This window comes from Psammomys obesus, unplaced genomic scaffold (assembly GCF_907164565.1).
Source record: "Psammomys obesus unplaced genomic scaffold, mPsaObe1.curated_primary_1811, whole genome shotgun sequence".
NCBI lineage: Eukaryota > Metazoa > Chordata > Mammalia > Rodentia > Muridae > Psammomys > Psammomys obesus.
The window spans coordinates 37,737,205-37,760,919 of record NW_026596034.1 but is presented as its reverse complement, the minus strand read 5'-3'; the positions used below and the strand labels follow the sequence as shown (position 1 = coordinate 37,760,919).

The window sequence follows — 23,715 nt, the reverse complement described above, 5'->3', positions numbered from 1 at the left end:
ATATATATATATATATATATATATATATATATATATATATATATATGTGGTTGTGTGGGGCCCAGAGTGAGAGGACAGTGGGGTGGGCATGACAGTCACTACTAATAGCTACGGTTTCCAGAATGACGAAAGTGTTGTAAACTGATGGCAGGGACAAGGCCACAACTCTGTGAAAACATTAAGAACCACTGGGCAGAACACGCTCAGGGAGAACTGCACATGAATCACATCTCAACCAAGTACTTTAAAACCAAGGCCCAGTCAGCAAGAGGCTACACAATTTGTGTTCCTGGGGCAATGATGGGAGCCCCTGAGCTCCTGAGGCAAACAGGTTCCAGGGAATGAGCAGAGCTGGGGGCTTCTCAGGGCTGTGCCAGTGGAAGAGAAGGCTGAGAAAACAGAAGAGCTGGGTAGGGTGCTCCTGGGTGCCCCACATTTCCAAGCACTCCTTCCAAGGGCATGTGGGTAGGCAGGCCCCACGCATAGGAAACAGGTATTGAGTGGGGCTGGAGATGGCTCAACAATTAAGAACACTCACTGGCTGCTCTCCAGAGGACCTGGATTGGATTTTCAGCAACCACATGTCAGCTCACAACTGTCTGTAACTCCAGTTTCAGGAGATCCAAAGTCCTCTTCTGGACCCATCATGTACCAGCATGCACATTCATTCACACAGGCAAAACTATTAAACACTGGGGAAGGGCACTGAGAGGCCAAGCTGCCTGCGAGCCAAGCTGGTTGCAAACAGCCTGCTTTTTGGCTTGAAGACCAGCTGTCCCCTAACTGGCCCTGGATACCATGGGTCATTACACACATCTCATAGGAGGACACACACCTGGCAAGTGGCATCCCCACCTGAAGGGAGAGCTATTAGGTAAAGGACACCAATTCCCCCCACCTCCGTGTGGGGCAGGGAAAGGAAGTGGAAAGGGGTGGCCGGGATGCTGGTGGCCACAAGGAGAGAAGGCAACGGCAGAGCAGTCTGCTGACCAGAATGTCTGCTTGCGTGTGGAGAACTGATGAAGTAATTAATTTTCTTAGAGAAGCAAGTTTGCTCCAGTCAGAGCTGCCCCAGCCCACACTCTGCCTGCTGCATCTTCAGCAAGAGACTCAGCTCTGTGTAAAGGCCCTGCTTACAGGGTGGCATTATCCACAGCTGTGCAGCCATTTATCTGTTGATAGACCCCCATTGTTGCTGGTTGGTGTTTGGCTCTCATGTAAGCGAGCAATTTGAGAAAATAAAAAATAAATAAATAAAGAGACAATGCCTGATGCACTCACAGGGCTTGCAGCAGAGCCAGCTGGAGAGCAAGGCACATGAAATATGCATCACAGCCAACAAAGCAGGCCGCGTGCACATGGAGCGCTCACCTCTCCTACCGTGAGGGGACGAGCTGGAGAGCCCTGTCCACGCGAGGGAAGGGACCCACCCTGGTCCTCCAGAGCCTCACTGCCTGCCCAAGCTGCAAGGCTTAGGAAACTGGGCCACAGGGAAGTAGATACTGGGCTTTGGGGATAAGACGGCTCAAAGACGGGCGAGGAGACCGAGGGTCTCATACAGAACTAGGCTTGGGAGCCCCTGTGACATAGTGACTGTTCCTACCCAGCTCTTATACTGGTTCTCCGCTCATGGGCCCAGAAGCCCGTTCCTCTCACTTCAAATGTGCACACGGCCGCCATCTAGAGAAGCTTCAACTGCAGCTCTGACATTATGTTTCCATACCACCTTCTTGATCCAGAACACCTCCAGCCCCCCTTCCTCTTCTCCCAGAGTCCTGAGGTTACAGAAGTTGTCAGGATGATGGCCAGGCATGCTCTTGAGGACCTGAGAGCCTAAACCCCATGCCGTTTTAGCGGCCTGTCTCCCCAAGGATCCTCCAGTTTAGAAAAGCCAGGAAATCTACACCCAAATAGTGTTGGGTGGTTGTGACCATAGAGGAGGACAATAGATATTAGCTCTCAGGGGCTTCAGCCTCTCAAAGTAACAACAGGGCATCACTGACCACAGAAAACATGTCCGTCCCTATCTCTGAGATAGACCACAAGATGAGGGGTTTTGTTTTACCTTCCCTCTGTGATCTGATCAGATAATCTTTCCTAACCAAGGCAGGAGTATGAAGAGATTTGGGGCGATCCCATGGTAAGTCCTAGACTTTAGTTGTTTGTGTGATTAGGCATGGGACTAACGGCCTGTGCATGAGGCAAGCACTCCACCACTGAGTCCACCCAAGCCCAAAGTCATCAACTTTCAGGTCAGAGGACCTGACTTTGTCCAGTGCACATGCTGGCACACACTCACAGGAGCAGCGTCCCAGCTCTAGACTGTGCTCAGCACCTGGCACAGACCAGCATGCTCACGACGGCACATGCTAACAGAGACTCATGTGCTACCACGGCAGCCACAGCTGGCTCAGTGAGATGGAATGCAGGGTCCGGTCAGATGCTGCCCAGCGCCAGAAGAGCTGGGGCACCAGTATTCTGAGAAGGCAGCGCCCAGCTGAGACCACACACCCTGTCCATGCGGACAGATGCTTGCCACAGCCTGCGCACAAAGACGGAGGCACCTTCTAGAAGGCAGTGGGCACTGCCAGCACACTCCCACCTGTGAGGCTGGCACTCTCAGGCTACCAGCAGTAGCCCCCCACATGGACAGCAGGCACCGTGAGCATTACCCATCACTACAGTGGGGCTTTCATTAGGAGGAAACCCAAAGTTTAAAGTCACATTCTGGAAGCCTCACAGATACATATTTTGAGACTTGTAAGTATGAGAAAACAAGGAATCTATGTCCTCAGCTCAAAATGCTGAGGGTGTCTGTGTCCTGTACACTAGATAGGCACACACATATACAGACAGACAGACAGACAGACAGACAGACAGATATAAACTCACTCACTTACTCAGAGTCACCATTTCCCTAGTGATGGGCTAGAATGTCAAAGGCAGATAGCCATCAGCAAGGCAATAATGGACTCAAAATTGCTAACACTGGGGCCAAGCAGGACACCCCCCACGGCCTTGGAAGAGCCCAGACAATCTAGCCTAGATGGGAAGGTGGGCCTCAACACAGGCACCCTCCTGTCCCCGCCCACACAGCTCTTTTTGTGGGCACTTTCCATTCACTAACAGGTGCCGCAGATACGGCACTTTGCCTCTTGCTTCAGGCACAAGGGCCAGGTGGCTGCCACCAGCCAAAACTTAAGAACTTTCTTTTCATGACACCAAAAGCAAATGTGACCCCGACTGAATCTGAAGCAAGGGTGAAGCCACACATGACAGCACATCCAGGTTAAAGTTGGCATTGCCGGCCCCTGAGTCAATTCTGACTAGCCATGCCTAAGGGCAACTCTGGGCACTGGAGTACAGCTAGGTCATGAAGGGCCCCTATGTCCAGCTGGGACAAACTGCTGAGGGGCAGTGTAAGCCAGTGCCCTTCGCTATGGGACTGCTAGAGTGAGGAGCATGCTCTTCTTTGCCCAGCCAGCATCCACTTTCCTGCCACCTTAGACCCTCAATCTGGGGACAAGTTTCTGGCTAGTGACCTCTAGGAAATGAGGGTCCATCTTGCTATGGGAGCTGACAAACTCCAGAGCAGCTGCTCTAAATCTTAGCTCCATGCTAACCCTACCTGGGCATGCACCCTTTTAATGCTTAGTACCTGTCTGAGCCACCCCCATGCCTGCAGTCCAGGATATAAATGTCCCAAGCTGGCTGCCGACCCTTGCATTTTAAGTGTGTCCCAGGGAAGAGCTCTCTGTAGACAGGATCAGCTGAGGAAATGGGGGCCACGGCAGTCAGGTGAGCAGCAGCTGCTGTAAAGGTGTTAAACAGCTACATCTGCACCTCAGACAGCTGTCCTTGCCCCATCCCACCCTGTCCTAGGCAATACTTCTGCCATTTTCTGAAGAGCAGGTATTCCTGAGGCCCACTATCTAAAGACCCCTGAGTGAGAAGACTCACTGAAGTGAAGCTGTCAGCCCTCCAGACACCCTCCCTGGCAGAGTCCATCAATGCATGGAGGCCTGGGGACTGGTTGAGCCTCGGGGAGGCAGGTGGCCCAAACGTGTTGTTATCTTAACTGACGGTAGGATAGGCAGGGCACAGGCCCAAGAGCCAATTCACCGTGTAGGGTGGCAGAGGCAGGGCCGGGGAAAGGGGTCTTGGGCCAGCTGGATGAGGCCTGTGGGCAAGGGAGGCAAGAGATGTCCAGTCGGGTCAGGGGATGAGGGTGGTTTGAGAGAAGGCCCCAGAAGGAAGAGTCCAGAGAATAAGAGCTCAATAAGACACCGAGGCAGCTCCAGGTCAGGCAAGAGACACTGCTGACCCCCACTCACAGGGGACAATAGAACATTTACTATGTGACATCCCTGGCTTTTCAGAGTCTTAAGCTCAGAGCCACCATGCCGCACTTGCTTGCCCTCTGTAGCACTAGCAACCATTTTCCCCTTGGTGGAGGCTAAGGGCAGTCAGGGCAGGCCCACAAAAACCTCAACAGCTACACCTCTGGGGTGTGGACTTCAGGGACTGCTGGAAGGCCTGCCAGCAAGACTCTAACATGGCGGAAAAGGAACTGACTTGGGAGGACACACGACTCCTTCACCATTTCCCTTTCTCGGGCTCACAGCATCAGCAGCACATAACATCTGCTCAGTCTCTGGGATAATCACTTCCTCTCAGGTCAAAGTTCCATTGCTCATGAATCCTAAACTTCTCTATAGCTAACATTTCTAATGCTCTGAAGTTCTTAGCTCTTTTTTTTTTTTTTAATATTTATTTTTTTTAATGTATATTAGAGTGCTCTGTTTTTATGCATACCAGAAGAGAGAATCAGATCCCATTAGAGATGGTTGTGAGCCACCATGTGGTTGCTGGGAATTGAACTCAGGATCTGTGAAAGAGCACCCAGTGGTCTTACCCACTGAGCCATCTCTCCAGCCACAGCTCTTTTTTTTTTTTTTTTAATAACTTATTTGTTTTTAATTTATGTGCATTGGTGTTTTGCTTGCATGTTTGTCTGTTTAAGAATGCCAGATCCCCTGGAGCGGAGTTACAGACAGTTATGGGCTACCATGTGGGTGCTGGGAATTGAACCTGGGTCCCCTGGAAGAGCAGCCAGTGCTCTTAGCTCTTAAAACCCTCAAGGAAAGAAGACATCATCCCCCTCTTATGCACACCTGCCAAGTTAAGAGTCACATGTGAAGTTGAGAACCACCTTTCTGCAGCTGAAGCCATTACCTGGGCACGCGAGATGGTGCCAGCACCCGACAGCGCTGCACTCCCACAGGCCCAGTCTGAGGATTGCTGCTGTGCTGCCCATGCTCCTAGTAAAACCACATCACCCCTCAAGATGTCCCCCAGGGACAGATGCGGAGAGGAGCTGGAAGGAATAGTTAGAGCAAGGCACACCCTGGCTGCCCTCCCTCACGCTCTGGGAGGGATGGAAGACCCTCACGTGTGAGGCCCAGACACTAGCGCACGGCCCCTGGCACACTCTTCAGCAGCCCTACTGTCCAAGGCTGCCCCCAGCACAGTGGGGAGACATCTCCAAAAGACAGCCTCACCTTTGTCCCCCTCTCATTCCCCTCAGCATGGACGGTGTAGGGGGATCCCTTCTGCAGGTTTTCCGAGACGATGCGCACTTCCACTCCTGGCAGTGGGGTCCCCACAGAACCTGTAGAAAAACAGAAAAGAAGGTGGGAACCAAAGAGCTACACTCTTGGGGTTGGGCCATGCTTCCTCGTGTATCAGAGACACTGGGATCACTGTCAGGAGGAGACCAATGGACTCTGAGACCGAAAGGAAAGATGTGGTACAGTGGCCAAGTGTGCATGTGAGTGAGGCTACAGCAGTAGCTTCTGGTGCACAACCAGAGACACCCACTGTTGGTCATGTGCCTGGGGGTCACCCACCTTGCCACTGCCATGGTGGACTCTTCTCTAGCACTGCCTGGTCAAGGAGAGCTGGCCACTCAGCTGGGTGACCCAGGGGAGATTTTATATGAGGGAACAGGTATGTGCGCACACTCACTAAAGCAGGCCACTGGTGTGTCCCAGGAAGGGCTGATGTGGAAGTGTGTGGGGTTTACACTTAGGCACTTATGGTTTGCTCTGTATATTGGGCTGCTCCAAACCTCTGAAATTACATCTCCTCCTGCAATGGTGAGACAGAACCCAGCTGGTAGGGATGTGTCCAAGAAGTCCCCATGCTTCTGCATAATGCTCTGTGCTGAAGTATCACTCTGCTGCTGCCTTGGGGCCCAAGATCACATGCCTTGGTGCCAACATGAACAGCAGGAAGAGGGTGGAGAACAGCAAGGCCACCACACCCAGGCCCGAGGCCAACGTCCAAACATACTCTTCTCCTAAGAATTCACTTTATAGTTTTAGACCCTTAATTTAACCACTGCAGTTAAAAGGAGTCTGTGACAGGACAAGTCTCCCAAATGGCAACTAACGGACCCTCCACAGACACTCAGGTTCAGGCTCATGGTGAGGTCTGTCTGCACCTGTTTTAGATGAGGCATGCTGACAGGACAGCTGCCCTAGGGAGTTTTTGGCTCCAAGTCTGTAGATGCTGAGGCCTCACCCCTAGTCGGAACTAGGTCACCCACCCCAGTAGCATCCCTCCTGCTCTATCATTTGGGCTCTAAGACTTTAAAAATCAGTGTGACCAGGCCGGGGATGGTGGTACATGCTGTAATCCCAGCACTCAGGGAGGCAGAGGCAGGTGGATCTCTGTGAGTCTGAGGCAGCCTGGTCTATGAAGTGAGTCCAGAAGAGCAAAGGCTACACAGAGAAACCCTGCCTTAGGGGAAACAAACAAACAAACAAACAAACGAGCAAACAAACAAACCTAGGCCAGTGCAACGCTGGAAGTGGGCTAGCCCAAGGATCACCATCAAGTGAGACGGGTCAGACTCATAGAACTTCATAGGCATGCCCTGAGCAGATCCTCATCAAGGTACTGCAACTGTAAACAGGGCTGGCCACTTTCCCTCAGAGGCAGGATTGCACCCTCAGTTCTCAGATCTGCTAAATCCCTAGTCTAGAGGCCTTAGGGTCCCTTGGCTCCAAGCTGCACATGAGCTCCCACCAGGCTGGGAGCTGCTTTCAGGTCTTGGGATTACAGAACTCCAAGAGTGGAGCTGAGCCTGGCTAAGAGCCACTGTTGGTAAGTAGGTGTGGTGTGTCCATTCTGCTGTGTCCCTCATGCACACGACACACCCACACACAGGGCACCTGAGCACTTACAGAGGCTCCAGGAACATCTGAAGTTGACACCATGGGGACAGGGGCCCTCCTAGGCCCCAGCAGATGGCAGCAGTCATTTTTCCGACAGCTGGTCATGCTTGAGAATGGTGTCACCTCTTCCTAGACAACAAACTGGCCTTTGGCCTCCACCTCTGAGGGCGTGAGGGCATACTTCATCTCTGCACACCTGGGTCCTAAGAAGTGAACCCAGTGACAAGGTCCCAGAGCTCTGTCATGCTGTGCCCTGCAGCTCTAAGCACCTCTGACCTCAGCCCCAGTTACAGTGTGATTAGACCCAGCAAGTGCAAGACCATCAATTTTTTGTATCCCTTTACAGCTACCAGAGACAACCAGAGGAGTGACAGGCTGGTGTGGTTGGGCTCTTCCTCACAGCTGACTACACATTCTGTCTACCACAGAAATAAGGTCTCGGGGCTCACCAACAGAGATCACTTCTGGGAGCCATGGTGTGGAGTCAAAAAGAGCTAGGACATAAGCTCAGATCGTTTGGCTGAAACAAAACACTGGCCCAGAAGCCAAGGCTTCAGTGTCCTGCAGCAGCAGGGGCTGAGCTAAGGGTGTGGTAAGAAGGCCATTGTTTGCTTTTTCAACTAGAAAATTGACTACACTGGGCTGCATGTCTGGGTCAAAATCACAAGTACTCGATTCCATTCTAGAGAAGAACAGCTGTCCCCGGCATCCCACACTCAACCTACCAGCCCAAGTGAGATACAGGCAGCAATTCAGAACTCTACTCGGGCAACAAGAGGTGAGCAAAGGCAGGTGCTGTCAGGGGTTTTTGGTTCCTTTCTGCTAACCTGGGCTTCTTGTCTTACATTTTAATACCTTTAGGGTGAAATAGTTCCTACATACTTCATGTAGATGGTCCCAAATAGCTCACACAAATGGCACCCATGACTCATGAGAATGGACCCCATGGCCTTGTAGGAATGATTCCCCATCGCCTCATGCAAACAGTCCCCAATGCCCTATAAACGTAGTCCCCATGGCCTGGTGTAAATGCTCTTCGTGGCCTTGTGTAATGGTTCCCTTCGGCCACATACGAATAATCCCCTGGCTTTATGAACCATCTTGTGGTGCCCTCTGCTTGCTCCTTCCTGTCCTGGCCTCCTTCTTTACCCTTGCATTTGCTCTCATTATAGCTGTCCATCCCCCAAACCCCCATCAAATCTGGGCTCTCTGTCAGACCAGTGTGCTCCCCACAGCTTGGGAGTCTGTTCAAAGGTATGAGTCTATTCCCAGGTTGAGTGACCTTGGGCAGCTTTGTCCCCTGGTTTGTGGTGGTATAAAGTAGTCTAGCACCAGGGACATGTGAGAAGATGAAGAAAACTTCTACTGTATGGTTTTTTCCACACACCCTCCACTCAGTCACAGAACCTACACTTCACGGTGCTCCCAAGGAAAGCGGTGACCGAGCCTCCTGCTGCCAGTCCTTTCCACTCAGGGGAATCTGTCTTGCTGTAGCTCTAGTTGGTAGCTGGACTTGGCATTCTTGGGCTGAAAACCCACTGTGCTCAAGTTCTGGTCGGTTCCTCATTCGAAAGACTCAGGAGCTCAGCAGAAGGCCAGCCTCCTAGTCAGGGCAGTCACAGTTGACAATAAGGATGCCGGGAGGGAAGGAGGGAGACCCAACATGCTCCTCTTGTCTGGGATCTACCTTCCATCTTATTTCTGCCAGGCCGCCATGGCCATGGTAGGAAAGAGCTGCTGCAGGCATGGTACTGGCACGTGATGGCCACTGCAGGCATGAGGCAGGCTGGCTGAATGGCCAGGTGCTGACGGTGGTCTCCAGGGTCTGATATGTAATTCCTGCTCACATACTGCCTTTTCACAAGTCCAACCCTACACTCTGTGAGCCAGCTCCCACAGAACAGCCTGCTGTCTGGGTACCCTGCCACCTGTTCTCCCCACTTCTGCTTCTTGCCTAGCACAGCCATGCCTGTTTCAGCCTTGGACCTCTGCCATTTCCTGCCTGGCCAGAGCCCTCTGCCCAATCCCCGGTACTTCCTTAAACACTGGGGCAGAGCATCCCCCTAATCCACTCAGAAAGAAAGGAAGAGAGCCAGGATGCTGGAACCCCCTGGCTTCAGGACTCATGAGGGTGGAAATAAGAACATGGAAAATACCCTGACAGTCCTGGCCACATGGCAGCAGTTTAAACAAACAAACTCATAAGCCAAGTGAGTACTATGTGTCAGGTCCACCACCGGTACACCATCACAGCGCAGGACAGACAGGAGGTAGGTGTTTGGGGATGGGTGCCAGGTTCCCAGTAGGGGCAGATCTATGTTTTGGTCACGGACAGGTACCTGAGAGGCGCTGGTGAACACACACTGACACATGAACACACAGCAGAAAAGCAAAGCCCCAGAACGGCAATTCAGGACTTCAGCTCCTGTCTGAGGGTGGAGGAGGTCCTGGTGGAGGGACTCTGCCCTAAGGATTGGGCTCTCTCCAAGGGTACTTGCCACTCACTTGAGCTTGGGGTCCTGTTCTTTCCCGAATGATCCAGCAAGGCTGGGACGAAGTACCCTACTGTCCTCCCTCCACCACCACGTGGGAGAGAAGAGACAGGGGGGATAGCTGGCACCTTGAGAAGGTGCTCCTGGCCCTGTAGTCTGCTGCAGAGGGCAGTGTCCTCCACGACCTCTCATCTAAGTGCAAGTGGACCAGGAGCCACACGAGGGGCACTGGGAAATGGAAGGGAAGCAGCTGTAGGGGCAGCTGGTACCTGGCAGGCGAGCCTTCATCAGGGGGTTGGACAGGGCCATGCCAATCTCCGTCATGCCATAGCGCTCCAGTAGTGTGTGGCCCGTGGCACTCTTCCACTTCTCCAGCACTGGGACAGGCAGGGCAGCTGAGCCTGACACCATCAGCCTAGGCAGCACAACCACAGGGGCTTAGCTCTGATGGGGGCAGCACACACACACACACACACACACACACACACACACACACACCTCCTTCTAAGTGCACACATTTCTCTTCCATCTCTGTATCTTACATTCATGACAAAAGTAAGTTGGGGCTAAAACTGGGACTTTTTCCTTTCCTTTTCTTTTTTTAGGGGGAGTGTTTCAAGACAGGGTTTCTCAGTGTAGCCCTGGCTGTCCTGGGACTCACTATATAGAGCAGGCTGACTTTGAACTCAGAGAGCCGCCTGCCTTGGCCTCCCCAGTGCTGGTATTACAGGCATGTACCACCACCACCTGGCTAAAACTGGTTTTTAACAAACATTTTTTATTTCAGTGTGTTTATGTAAACGTAAGCAGGTCTGACAAAGGGGTGTTAGCTAAAGCAGCATCTTTGGTGGCGCAGGAAATAATTATGATACGGCTCACCAACAGTCCTGAACCATAGTGATCATGACAACACCGTGATGATGAGGTTGCATACTTCACGGAGGAGAGGCCACAACACCCGCAGGAGGAGGCAGACACTGTATAAGCAGAGCTGCTGAAGCTCAAAGACACACAAGGGGGTGATAATGGCAGTGACAGTGGGGTAGTGTTGCAAGAGCCCCCACGGTGCTTTCCACTACCACCCCATGGCGTGCAGAAAGGACAGTCCTTGGTGTGCCATCTGAATTGAGGTGGGAACCAGCCCCACTCTCCTCCAGAAGTGTGTGGCCACCAGGAGCCTCAGCAGTCTCATCACCTCTGCCAAGGAGTCTGCGTTTCAGAGACAGCAATGGTGCCTGTGGGTCTACGGGTTGGCTAGGATCTACTGGTCCTTCCCTGGCTCTGGCTCCTAAGCACTGGATGCCCCAGATGCTTCAGAGGACAGGCCCAGGTAGAGGGCCCAGAGAGGCAGCCAGCAGCACCACCACCAGAAACAGGGCTCTGATTTCTTCAAAGTATCTTTATGGAAAGGAAGCATAAGAATAGCAGACAGAGCAAAAACGATGCTCTCATGTTAGTCTTGAGTCATCCAGATGTCCCTTCCTGGGCCCAGATGTTGGACATGCACAGTGGCTGCACCCACACTGATCATGCTAGTTTTGTTTTTTTCAAGACAGGGTTTCTCTGTGTAGCCTTAGGAATCCTAGACTCACTTTGTAGACCAGGCTGGCCTCAAACTCACAGAGATCCCCCTACCTCTGCCTCCCTGAGTGCTGGGATTACAGGCATGCGCTCATGCTTGGAGTTTTAAATCAAAGCTGTCCCTGCAATTCTGTCAGCCAGCTTCAGTCTCCTTCCATGTGCCACATCCCTGTCCCTCTGGCAGAAGAGAAGCGGCCTACCCATATCTGCTGGAAATGTGGATCTGGTCCATGTGTGCTGGCCAAGGGAGCCATACTAGGATTGCTTCTAGTTAGTAAATCACCCTTCAACATAAAGTCAGGAAAGAAACGATGTCCATAAGCTCACAGGCGAGAGACAGGCAAAATTCATGCCACTGAATGACCCACAGGCCTCAGCTCATGGCTGTGAGGACATGTGCCTGTCCAGGAGGCAGAAGGGCAGTCAGCAGCAGGTGCAGAGTGAGGGGAGGCCTCAGAGAATCAGGCCAGAGTGGAGCAATAAGAGGCTGGCTCTGTCCTCAGCCTTCCACAGGCAGAGAAGCAGACAGAGACATGAAAGACAGGTGCTGAGGAAGACAGATGCGCGGGTGTGGATGACAGAGAGAGAGAGAGAGAATCCAGGCAGAGGGCAGAACACAGATGTGTGCAGGGGCTACCGATGCCCAGAGCTGTCATTTAAAGGGAGAGAACTGAAGAGACACTGTGAATGAGTGATGCCTACTGACTGCCAAGCCTCACGGGAAGGAGGGTGGGCTCATTCCACTCACCTAATTTTTTCCTTACAAATGGCACGCACGAAGTCCTGGACGTGAGGCTGTGTGAAGTGCTTGTCATAGTAATCTAGCAGTTTGCTGTAGATGGTGGGCACTGCCATAAATACATTAACCCGTGGGGCCTCAGAACTCAGGAACTTCTCCCAGACCTACGGGAGATGGAAAGCAGCATTCAGCAACTGGAAGGCAGCACAGCTGCTGGCCACATGCTGCCTCCTGCCTCCACTCCAGGTCTCTCTCCTCCTGATGGAAGCTTTTTCCTGGGTAAGATGAATGTGCCCGTCATTGGCTCCAGCTCTGAGGGGCTCCTGTGCCTCTGAAACATTCCATGGTACATTTGTGTCTGGCCTGTGAGGAGGAACAGTCCAGATGCAAGTGCAGGCCAGAAGCAACCTCAGCCTCAGCTGCAACCACACAGGGACCACAGGGCCACCTCAGGAATCTGGCCGGTGCTCCATGCAGGTTAGAGGTGGGTTTGTGGTCTTATCCAAAAGCTTCATGTGAACTTTGAATTTACCCTGTAATAAACTTCTAATAAGCTATAGTGTAAGACATTTAAATTTCTCACCAGTTAGGTTTTTGTTTCAATATGATCATCTTTAAGAAAAGCTGGTATCATTTGGTGGCTCTGAGGCTCCCAGATGCCAAGCAAGCTCCACATTGTTGTGGTCCTGACCCGACTCCTAGTGCCATAGCTCGCTCGCGCGCACGCGCGCACACACACACACACACACACACACACACACACGGCAGTGATAGGTGTAGCCTGTGCAGGTCACCTATCACTGAGCTTTAATAATGAGCCCTCACCTCACCTCAGCTGCCAACAGCGGTAACACACTTCTAGGAGAACAGAGCCATGCAAACTCCCTGACTACAGAGTGCAAAAGGAACTGAGAGAATCCATGGAGGCAGAGCTCGGACGGCCAGGTGCTGGGTTATTAGACCAGGGCACAAAGGCGCCCCACTCTGTGTCAGGGGTTCAGATGATAAACAACAGGAAACATGGGGTGAGGACTGCACAATCCCATGAAGAGACACCAGGAAACCAGAAGCTACAACAGGAACAAACCAGGGACGTGCAACAGACTACACACAGTGCAGGAGCAAGGACAAAAGAGGCCAAACTGGGGTGAGGGTGGGCAGATCAAATCCAGACTGGGAGGAAAAGAAACCAGTGACAGTGTAAAGCATGCTGGATGGGACCAAGACTATCAAGTTGTCAACACAGGCAAGGACAGAGGCTGGCTCACGGACTGAAAATTCCAGACTGTCAACGAGGTGATTCCTCACGCAATCCTCAAACTCCCAACAAGCGTCATCTGCAGAGACCAGCAAGAGTTTCTGGTATCTTACAGTGACAGGCAGGGGTCCCAGAGCCAGAAAGAAGATGGAAAGAACAAAGGTGTAAGACCTGCTCCTTCCAGTTCCCAGCGTGGAAGTGGCCAGCAGTGAGAGGACACTCTAATGCAGTGCCTGAGCTGCTGCCCTGGTAACGCTGCCCTTCACAGGGGATGCCACACAGCTCAGTGACGGTGGCCCCACTGCCACCCCCTCTCCCTAAAGCCAAGGCCACGGCCCTGCTTTCTGTCTGCTGGAAAAGGGAAGAGTACAGTGACCCCAGTGGGTCCTCCGGTGGGCTCCTCTGCAGAGGACCCAGAGACGCTGAGGCAGAGGACAGCCTGCTGCTCATGTCCTGCTCCAAGGGTGCAGATGGGAGTAAGCTGTGGGTCTAGACACAGGGAAGTGACATCAATCAGGAGAGGCTGTGGAGAGGTGACTACTCTAGAAGCCATAAAAAACAAGGTGCAAAAACCTCCATGGAACCTTCAAATTCATTCTAGATTCTGCCCTCCAGAGAGCTAATAACATGTATGCTAGGTTTCTTTTTTCTTTTCTTTTTAAAGACAGGGTTTTTCTGTAGCTCTGGCTGTCTTAGAACTCATTCTGTAGACCAGGTTGGCCTTGAACTCAGAGATCCACCTGTCTTTGCTTCCTAAGTGCTGGGATTAAAGGCCTGCGCTGCCACAGCCACCACCCGGCAAATGTTTTAACCCTCCGGCTGTAGTCATTGGTCACAGGGCACACAGAAGCTCATGGGCCTGCTGGGAAGCCTCGATCCTAACTCACCTGCTGAGCACTGAACTCAGGCAGCATCACACAGGTGGCTCCTACCCAGAGCGGACACAGCAGCTTGTTGATCACGCCGTGGACATGGTGCAGCGGGAGGACGTGAAGGATCACATCATTCTTTGTCCATGCCCATGAGTGGACCAGCCCAGTCACCTGTGGGGAGCAGCACTGCCTAAGAACAGGGAGGAGAGGGTGCAGGCACAGCACTGGCAGACGACTGGTCTAGGGGATCCTGAGAAAGAGAAGGAAGAGGCTTCTTCTTTTTAGGCTCCTGAGGTGGGGAGTACCTGGGTTCTCTCACGTGCCAGGTGAGGGGACACGTACTGGGACTGCAGAGACCTTAGAAAGCCGAGGAACTGGCTCTGCAAACCCTGTGGAAGGCAGAGGTGGCACTGTGGCACTGCTGCCCCCAGTGTGGTCCCTGCCAAGGACGGACTGCAGCAGAGTTCAGGTTAGAATCTGGACCAGCCTAGCACGGCTGACTACCTGTGCTGAGCCGTCTGTGTCCCTGCACCACGGCCACCCTCTCAGCTGTAACAGCAGTCATGAGGCACAGTTCCAGGCGTGCTCTCAGCTCACGGAGAAGCCAAGTGCACAAGGCTCCTTCGTGTTTCCTGAACCATCAAGATGGGGATACTAGGCTCCAGCAGGCCACTGTAGCACGTGTCTCTACTAGGCGATGGTCTCCTCCAGCGGTGCTGCTGCACACACGTGTGCCTGATGCCTGGAACCAAGCTTCTCGTGCGTGTGCCAAGGAACCTGCCTTCCTCTGTGTGTTGTCTTTCACTTTACTGTATTGTGCTTACTGTACAGGAGACTTCATTGTACATACACATACTTCTTAAAAAGTGAGCAGAATCAGACAGAGTGAAGGGCTGATAGGTTTCCAGGGTGGTTCTGGGGGTGACAGAACACAAGGGCAACGCACAGGCGGGAATCGACATAGACTCTGCTCCTGATCCTGGTGCTCTCATAAACCCCAACCTTAGGTCCTGATCATATAGCCTGCCTATGTGACTATAAGGTCTTAGAAGCCATTCAGTGAACCCCTAGGACCCCTCTTCTTGTGTGCCTCACCATCATGTACGGATGGGCCACATGAACCTGCTATCCTGTCACCAAGCATTTCAGAACTTGCAGGGCAGTGACAGCTGTAAATGACCCTGAAAAAAGCAGGCCCGCCCCGGGAAGCATCTCAGGGCTCCACTCAGTGGTGACCGTAAATGAGGCTGGGCTAGTGAGTAAACAGAGGCCTCCGGAGCACACCAGCACTCACCACAGCTGCTATGTTACGGTGGGTGCTCAGTGCACCCTTGGGCCTCCCTGTGGTCCCGCTGGTGTAGAAGATCATGGCACCCCGGTCACGCCACTCCCTCTCTGGAACCAACTGCTCTACGGGCTGCTCGGCTGCTCCATGGTAGACGGCAGACGTGAGGGGAAGAAGAGGGACCCCCAGCCTCTGGGCCAGTGGACTCAGCCGCTCTAAGTACTCCTGGCCCACCACGACCACAGAGCTCCGGGAATCCTGGATGAAATATTCTAGCTGGGCTTCCGGGTGCTTCCAGTAGAGCGGGACTGCGACACCACCACTCATCCAGGAGGCCCACTGTGCGACCACATAGGAGACATCATTGGAACACAAAAAGGAGATCCTCTCTTCCTGGAGGTCGCCAACCTTACAACCCCGAAGCCTGCAGATCTCCTGGGCCAGACAAAGGCTGCGGTCATAGAGCTCCCTGTAGGTGTGACGGCCATGTTTGTCAATAAGGGCAATCCTGTCCCCGAAGGCCAGGGCACGGAGGAACACTGGGGCAATCCCATCCGTGCGGGCCTCTGGAGCCGTATGCAGGAGGCTGTGTCCTCTGTGTCTTCTGGGAACCAGCTGACTGGAGGCCAAGGACCAGATGAGACGCCTGAAGGGTAGTGTCAAGTGGGGTACCATCACACCAACAAACCACTGGCTGAGCTGGGAGGACGAGAGCACAGTGTGTGAGTGTTTGCCTGGCCCACGCAAGCCTTGCCCACAGCGAGGTTTAAAATACACCCTCCAAACACCCCACAAGGCTGCGGAAACTCTTAACATGGCATCTCCTAAACAGAGAGGCTAAGACTCTCAATAGCACATTGTTAGAAAGTGTCTAGTGTCAAAGCTTTTTATTTAGGTTTTTTTTTTTTTTTTAAGATTTCAAAAACGCAAAAATCCCAAATAGTTTTAAGTTAGGAAAAGCAAATAAAGTATACTTACGGTAAATCCTGAATACCAGATTTTGGAATTCTGAGCCTGGAAAATCACTAGTCAGTAGAAGCAAGCACTGCAGGAGCTTAAAAGTCACCCTTGCTGCCCTCAGGTAACATCTGAGACATGGCCTGCTCAGGGAGGACCCAAAGCTGCTTCTTGCCAGCATGTCCCAACAGTTATTCAGAACTACAACCCAGCAGGGCTTAGAAAGGCGAGTCCACAGGGCTTGGGAACAGCAGTCTATTTCCTTTCCCCTCTTTAGGTTGAAAGACAACTCTTCACTCTGACTTCTCCAATACAACTACTAAATTGTAAATGAAATAAGCAGAGTGTGGGTGCTTAGGGAGAGGGACGGGAGGTCACTGCTTGCTCTATTGGAACGTTCCACTGGACATCACCTCTGGGGATCCTGAAGTCCATTCCAGAGTGGGGGGTAGGGGAGGATCACACTTCCACACCGGCTCTGCACAGGGCACTTAGCAGGTTCAGAGGCCACCCAATATTCTGGATTTGCCTTCCAAAGCTAGCTAGCAACATTCCTTCCTCTGGTTTTATAACTCTCGAGTCACATGTCCTCACTGCCTGCTTGCCAGTTAGCAGGCCAGCTCATCCTGTTGTTTTGGCCTCCGGCAGTTAGGACACATCACTCTCACTAAGCTCTCTGGCTTCTACCACACTTAGCCCGCAATCACTTGTGGCTTTCATTAGAGCAGCCTCCCCAACCACAGTTACATGAGCCAAGAGGCCACACCTGCTTTGGCAGGCATAGCTGAGCTGGAGGAAATGGTTTACGGTGGGCCGAAGGTATTGTGACCTGTTCTTACAGAGGCGCTAAATGTTGGGATATTAGACTCAATACTAAACACCTGCTGATGGGAACCTTGCCCCCATCCCAGGCCACGAGTCTAAAATTCCCTGACCGACACAACAGCTTGCATTTTCAGGCTGAAAGCTAGAAGCCTTGCACTATCTTAGAAGGCCTAGAAGAACAAAGGCAAAAACGACCATACCCTGCCTCCTCTCCTTTCGGTTCCCTCTACATCAGCATGTAACATTCCCTCCATGAGGTCTGTGGCTACTAGCATGCTCTCTCTGACACATACCAGCTTTTCTCTTTCCTTAGCTTGCCAGGAGCAAGCTAACATACCATTACCGGCTACAGGTACTAAAAGCAGGGTTGTTGTTGTTTTGTTTTGTTTTTGTTTTTGACAGAGTTGCACTGTCTAACCCTGGCTGTCCTCTTTTAGACTAGACTGGCTTTGAACTCAGAGATCTGCTTGCCTCTCCCTCCCAAGTGCTGGAATTAAAGGTGCATCACCACCACACCACCAGGGTGGCAGCCTTGTTCTCTTAAATACAAACTATTCACAAGACTTCAATAATTATCTTACAAAACAAAAGCTACATCAACAAATACTCCTAAAACTAAATTTTGTTCTGTGCTCAAGATTTTTGGGTATGACTCTGTTTGTGTCCCTCCTCACTGGCATTGGCTGCTTTCTCCTCTAGCCAGGTGCTCTGGTCAAGAGAGCAGGAAAAGTCTAAACTCACTTCTCTGTGGCTGCTTGCAGTCTATGTGTGCACTGGTTCTGCATATGTCAGTTCTCAAACACTCTGGCTCCTCGAGACTTCATGGGGTCTAGATGAGGCAGTGAGAGTCCCATAGCTGCTCTCAGCTCTGCTCCATAAGGGCTCAGAGGTCTTGGGCTGTTCACACTCTGGATTTCTACTTCTATAAAGAAACTGACAAATGTAAGGAAACAGCAGGGTTAGGCAAGAGAAGCCAAGAACCTAAGAGCCATGTGGGCTTCCAGAAGTCAGGAAGCATAAAGTAAGCCAGGGTGCTTCATTTCTCACTCTAACAAATTCTTCCCTATTCGCTTTACAGTCAGAGATGCCAAAAGCAAGAGAAACTCAAAGAGAAGGCATGCTGTGGTATTTCTGAGTTATAGACTTGTGACCAGATTCCTGGGAGTTAGAGCAGGAGATGTCTCAGAATGCTCTGGGGAAGAATGGATGAGTAGGTAGGGCAAGACATCTGACATTCATCTATTTTCTCTGCACGAGGGAACAGAAACTAGAGAAACTCACACAGAAGACCTGCTGTGTGAGACACCAGAAGAGACAACACAGCGCAACACCACAGTCTCCGAAACGGCACAACTGGCCTTCTGAAGCACTGGAGAAGCGAGCGCTTGGAGCAGCACCTGCTGCCCCTCAGGGAGGTGTGGGAGCTCATCAGCATCAGGAAGCTGCACAAAGGAACCAAGGCTGGGTTCCTGATGAAGAACCATCCCCAAGAGACTATGGCACACAGAAACAACACATAAGGCCATGGGAGAGCAGTCCCGACATAGGCCTCTAGCCCTGGGGAGGCCAAGAGCTTGAATCTTGAGTCCTCTCAGCAGTAGAACAAACAGTTGAACCCTTTTCTCCCGTGGTGCATTAATACTATGACCTTAGGGATACAATGGTGTGCATATAGGATGCTCACACAAGTAGTAAAGAGTTCAGCTGAAACTAACCACTGGTCTTCAGAAAAAGCCCAAGGACTTTTGTGTCTACATTCATAGACACTCAAATATGCTTGTACAATAGGTTGCTGGCCTCCACTAATATACTGGGTACCCTCCTCATGACACCTCCACACCCCATGAGGTGGTAGGGCTGAGTCAACATGGCTAACCAGGCATAAGCAACACAGTCGGGTGACCACAAGATTCAGAGTGGGCGGAGTTGCTGATTCAATTCGGACTTCTACCTGGACACTACCTATAGCACAGCTGGAGGAAACACCATTGCCCTCCTGAGCCCCGAAGGTTGGTGGCATTCCTACTGTGGACAGACACTGAGCATCAGGAGGTGTCAAGACAGACTCCTTGTGGAAAAGACTCAGTTACAGTTCCCATGGGGCCCTCATTCTGCCATGAGATGCCCACACCAGGAACAACAGTGGCCCCTGTGAGCAGGACACACTGACCCTGAGGTGGTAAGTCAGTGAGGATAGTTGATGGTACGGGCAAACTGAATCCCATATGGACAACTATATTCATGCTGGGGTGGCAATGTTGGGCCATCTTCAGTCCTTATAAGTTCTATCATGTCCCCTCGGAGGCATTGCCTTGCTCTCCCATTTATGGAAATGGGACCTGTCCAGGCCTCTAAAGCTGCTTTGGTTTTCAGGCATGAGCCTGGCCCAAGCACTTAAACATCTGTCAGTGCTGACCTAACTCCCAGCTCATCCAGTCAGAGCCAGCTCTTCAGAGCAAAACAAAATCTGTCTATTCAGGGCATCTGGCTGTGCATGGTCCCCTGACCCCTTTCAGGTCCAGGGATGACAGAGAATGCCATAGGATACCTGTGGTTTAGGAACTGTCAAAATTAAATGTTAAAGCAGCATTCACAAATTTAAAAAAGAAAAAGGGAAAAAAAGATGTTGAAACCTATATCCATTCTAGATGATAAACTACCATTTAAAAAAGACCCCTGGGAACTGGGGCATTTATTGGTAAGTGCCTGCTTAGTATGCAGAAAGCCCTTGTTCCACCACCTAAAATAGTCATAGTGGAGGCAGGAGGATCCGAAGTTCAAGGTACTCTTGGCTATAGTAAGTTCCAGGCCAGCTTGGATACAAAAGACCCTGTCCCTAAATATAATAATAATAATAATAATAATAATAATAATAATAATAATAATAATAATAATAATAAAGCCATCTGGAAAGCCATCATCTCAAGTCCGAGGACAGCAGGGACACTCGTTTCACGATAATCACACTGGCCTTGAGAACACTTAAGAGCATTCACGTTTTCACAGTGACTCCCCTAGAGAGACAGTCCTCGGCTGACCTGTGCTCCTACACCAGCATCAGAAGCCTCCCACAGGTCTTAGTGGTTGGCCACAAACAAATTCCCTCCCAGGATGAGAATCAACAAATTTCTCTTTCAGAGGAATTCCCAGACTCGCTTCCAAGTCCAGCAGCCCTTCTTTGCCAACACACTGGTCCTAATCCCAACGCCATAGTCTGCTTTTGGGGCCAATCCGCCCTTCGGAGCCAGGCCTCTGGCAACCTGGAACCCACGCGGTGCTCAGTGCAAACAAATCAAAGGGAGGAGCTTCGTGTGACCAGCCCAGGGAGGGCTGAGTTTATCATACAGCAGAAGTTTCTCTCGCGCGATGACAGACACCTGCCCAGCAGGTCCCACACTCCCCACGACAAGCTCCAGCTCACCTTGACACCCTCTTTCTTTTTCTCTGCTACGCGCCCGCCTGGGGTCAGACGGGGGTCACAGGGGGTGGGGCACCGGAGCGAGAGCTCGGCCAGGTGTGTGAATCGGGCCGGAATGAGTCCTACAACTAAAAATGTCCGCAGGCGAAAAGTGTCCGTCGATCTAATCTGTCCCCGTGTGCAGCGCCTAGATAATGGGTTCCGGATTCAAGCGTTCCTGCCTATTCATATACCATGTCTGGGCTCCTAAGTCCTGAGTAGGACTGCCAGAGAGTAACTGTTAGGTGCATGACAGCAGTTACCAGACCTCTGGATTCATTGTCCTGGTAGAACAAGTACTGTTGCTTGCCACTGGGTCCACTTTAACTTTTGTTGTTGCTGTCGAGACAGGGTCTTATGTAGCCCAAGCTGGCTTTTGAACTCACAGTGTAGCCACGGATGACCTACCTCTAGCTCTTGAGTGATGACTAATTACAAGCTTGCCTCACCACTCAGGGGCTCCCAGGCTTGCAGCTGGTAGTTTCTTCGTTAAACACACCAGGTGATTTTTAAATCTGTGACACACTGTGTGAGAATCCCTCTTCACAGGAACTCAGGAACTGTGGCAGGATCTTTCCTTAGTTTGTTTTTTTGTTTTGTTTTTTGTTGCTGTTGTGTTTTGAGGAAAGGCCTCACTCTGTAGCATAGGCTGCCATTAAACTCCTGCTAATACTGCTGCCTCAGCCTCTTGAGTATAGGGATTACAGGTATAGACCACCACAGCCAGCTTTAGGCTAGGATCTTAAACATTTTCTGTACAATAAAGAGAAACCTCGAAAATTAGACACTAAAGTCCATTTGTCAGTGGCAGCAAAGCTGGAGATATTAAGACATAGTTTTAGCTGGGTTGTCGTATGCACACCTTTAATCCCAGCACTCAGGAGGCAGAGGCAGGCAGATCTCTGTGAGTTTGAGGCCAACCTGGTCTACTGAGTGGGTTCCAGGACAGCCAAGGCTATCTGGGAAAAAAAGCATAAACAAACAAATAAATATTAAAAAATAAAAATTAAACAGGAGAAAAGAAATAGTTTTAGTATAGTTTTAAGCATGGACATTGAGACAGACTGATTTGGTGTGAGAACTGATAGGCAAAGGCTGGTGTGCACCCTAGTACAGATGTGGGCTTCTGAGGAGAGCACACTGGTGCCTTTACAATGGCCGTGTACACAATTCATGTGGCTTCTGAATTATACTGTATCTAACAGAGTGGAAGGGACAGATCATCAGCATCAACTCTAGTGTCTAACACTGGAGTTTACAACACAGGCCCCAGGACTTCTATGCTTAAACGTCTACTTCCAAAGCATAGGCATGGGCTATGGAGATGAATCAAGCTAGCTTCTGTGACCCTTGGGCCTTGGCCACCATCAAGGCTCTGGACTGGGGTTTGGAGTGCCCGGCTGCTAGCATAAGGCCCTGGGTTTGACTCCCAGCACCACCTAAACCAGACATGGTGCGATGCATGCCTGTAATCACAGCATTTGGGGTGTGGAAGCAAAAGGATTAGAAATTCAAGGTTATCTGGCTGCATAGAGAGTTTGAGGCCAGCTTGGACTACACAGATTATCTCAATAAATAAATAAATAAACAAATAAATAAATAAATAAATAAACAAATAAATAAATAAATAAAAAAAAAACAGAAGAGATAGAAGGGCTGGAGAGATGGCCCGGCAGTGAAGAGTATCTATTCCTCTTCCAGAGGATCCAAGTTTGATTCCAAGCAACATGCCAAGCAGTTCACAACTGCCTGTAACTGTAGCTCTATAGGGGATCCTGCTTCTGTGGGCACACACACACCATGCATAGGCATGCACAGGTGCACACACACATACTTAAAGAAAAACAAGGGGCCCATTGTATGAACAGGATGGTGGTGGCAGGGAGTCTCAGTGGTCACTCTGCAGGGGAAGCCCGACAGGTCCAGCCCTACCCATCCCCCGAGCTCCTGATTGGCATTTCAGGGACCACAGCCTAAGTTTTCAGGAATGACCAGACATTTGGGGTTAGCCAGGTAGTCACTAACAAGAGAGATGTGGGCTAACCCAGGCAGGAAAAACAAATGCAGAGGGCAGGGATGGACATGAGGACAATTCCAAAGCAACCCCTATTGCTGCCCTCAGCTGAGGTACAAAGGGCTCACGAGACCAAGATGTTCCAACAGAGAGTTTCCCAAAGAGCTGAGGGCTATCGGAAGAGCAGTGGACAAGCAGAACCCTCCATGAGGCTGGAAACAAAGGGGTATCTGGACAAAAGGCTGAGGTGGAAAGCAGCGGGGAAAGAGCTTGAGTGGGTCTGCTGGGAAGTCTGGCAGGCAGGATTTGAGGTTTTCGGGAAGGAAAAGTGGAAGAGACAGAACAAGAGAGCTCGTGGGACAAATTCAAAAGACCCAGCAGACAAGGCCTGGCACAATGGATTAAGTGGCCATGCCAATTTAGCAAAAGGAGAGGTGGGAAATGCAGCAGTTGCCCCTCAGAGGGAGGCTATGAGCACGAGGAGCCAGAATACTTACGGCTGCTGAAAAGTGTAAACGACCATCACTCTTGTCATCGCCATCACTGGCTCTCCGTAGTGGTCCAGGGCAGGTGCCTCTCAACAGATGTGGGGTAAATGGAAGTAGCCAGACAGCAGCACCTGCAGCCTTGGGCAGGAAGCCAGTTCCCATCGGCCCTCAAGGAGGTGGCTGAGTCATCCCACGTGACAGTTTCAGCTCAACTCAAGATGCAGCCTCCTTTTCCCCCTTGGGTTCAGGTGGTCGAGATGACTCTACGTTCTACGTCACACATCACACACCAGACACTTTCCCTCCCCCATCATAGCCTCCATACTCCAGACACCTGCTGTCCCTCACATGCATACACCTGCCCTTCCCAGGAAAACAAAACAAAACAAAAACCCTCCTAGCTGGAGCATCCTGGAAGGAGACTCAGCCCCTTTCCGCTGGTCCTTTGCACCTCCATCTTAATGAACGTAAGCTGCTGGGGGTGCCTGGGTCACACCTTCTCACTT

General features: G+C 51.3%; 1 protein-coding gene across 4 annotated transcripts in view; it reads right to left on the bottom strand.

Annotated features, from left to right (window-relative positions):
- Positions 1–23,239, bottom strand: part of Acsf3 (acyl-CoA synthetase family member 3) — a 56,466-nt gene extending 33,227 nt beyond the window's left edge. For 3 of the 4 annotated variants that reach the window (XR_008721710.1, XM_055621029.1, XM_055621032.1), the window contains exons 1-6: positions 20,672–20,782; positions 15,478–16,167; positions 14,199–14,354; positions 12,063–12,217; positions 10,003–10,148; positions 5,562–5,671 (exon numbers count right to left, since the gene is read on the bottom strand). Coding sequence is in view for 3 of the 4 variants with exons in the window: in XM_055621029.1 (XP_055477004.1) it covers positions 5,562–5,671; positions 10,003–10,148; positions 12,063–12,217; positions 14,199–14,354; positions 15,478–16,143 (1,233 nt within the window). In the remaining variant the exon portion in view is untranslated. Of the gene's footprint in view, positions 1–5,561; positions 5,672–10,002; positions 10,149–12,062; positions 12,218–14,198; positions 14,355–15,477; positions 16,168–20,671; positions 20,783–23,218 lie in introns of those variants that run through there. The other variant, XM_055621031.1, reaches the window with a different exon arrangement.
- Between the last annotated feature and the right edge of the window lie 476 nt (positions 23,240–23,715).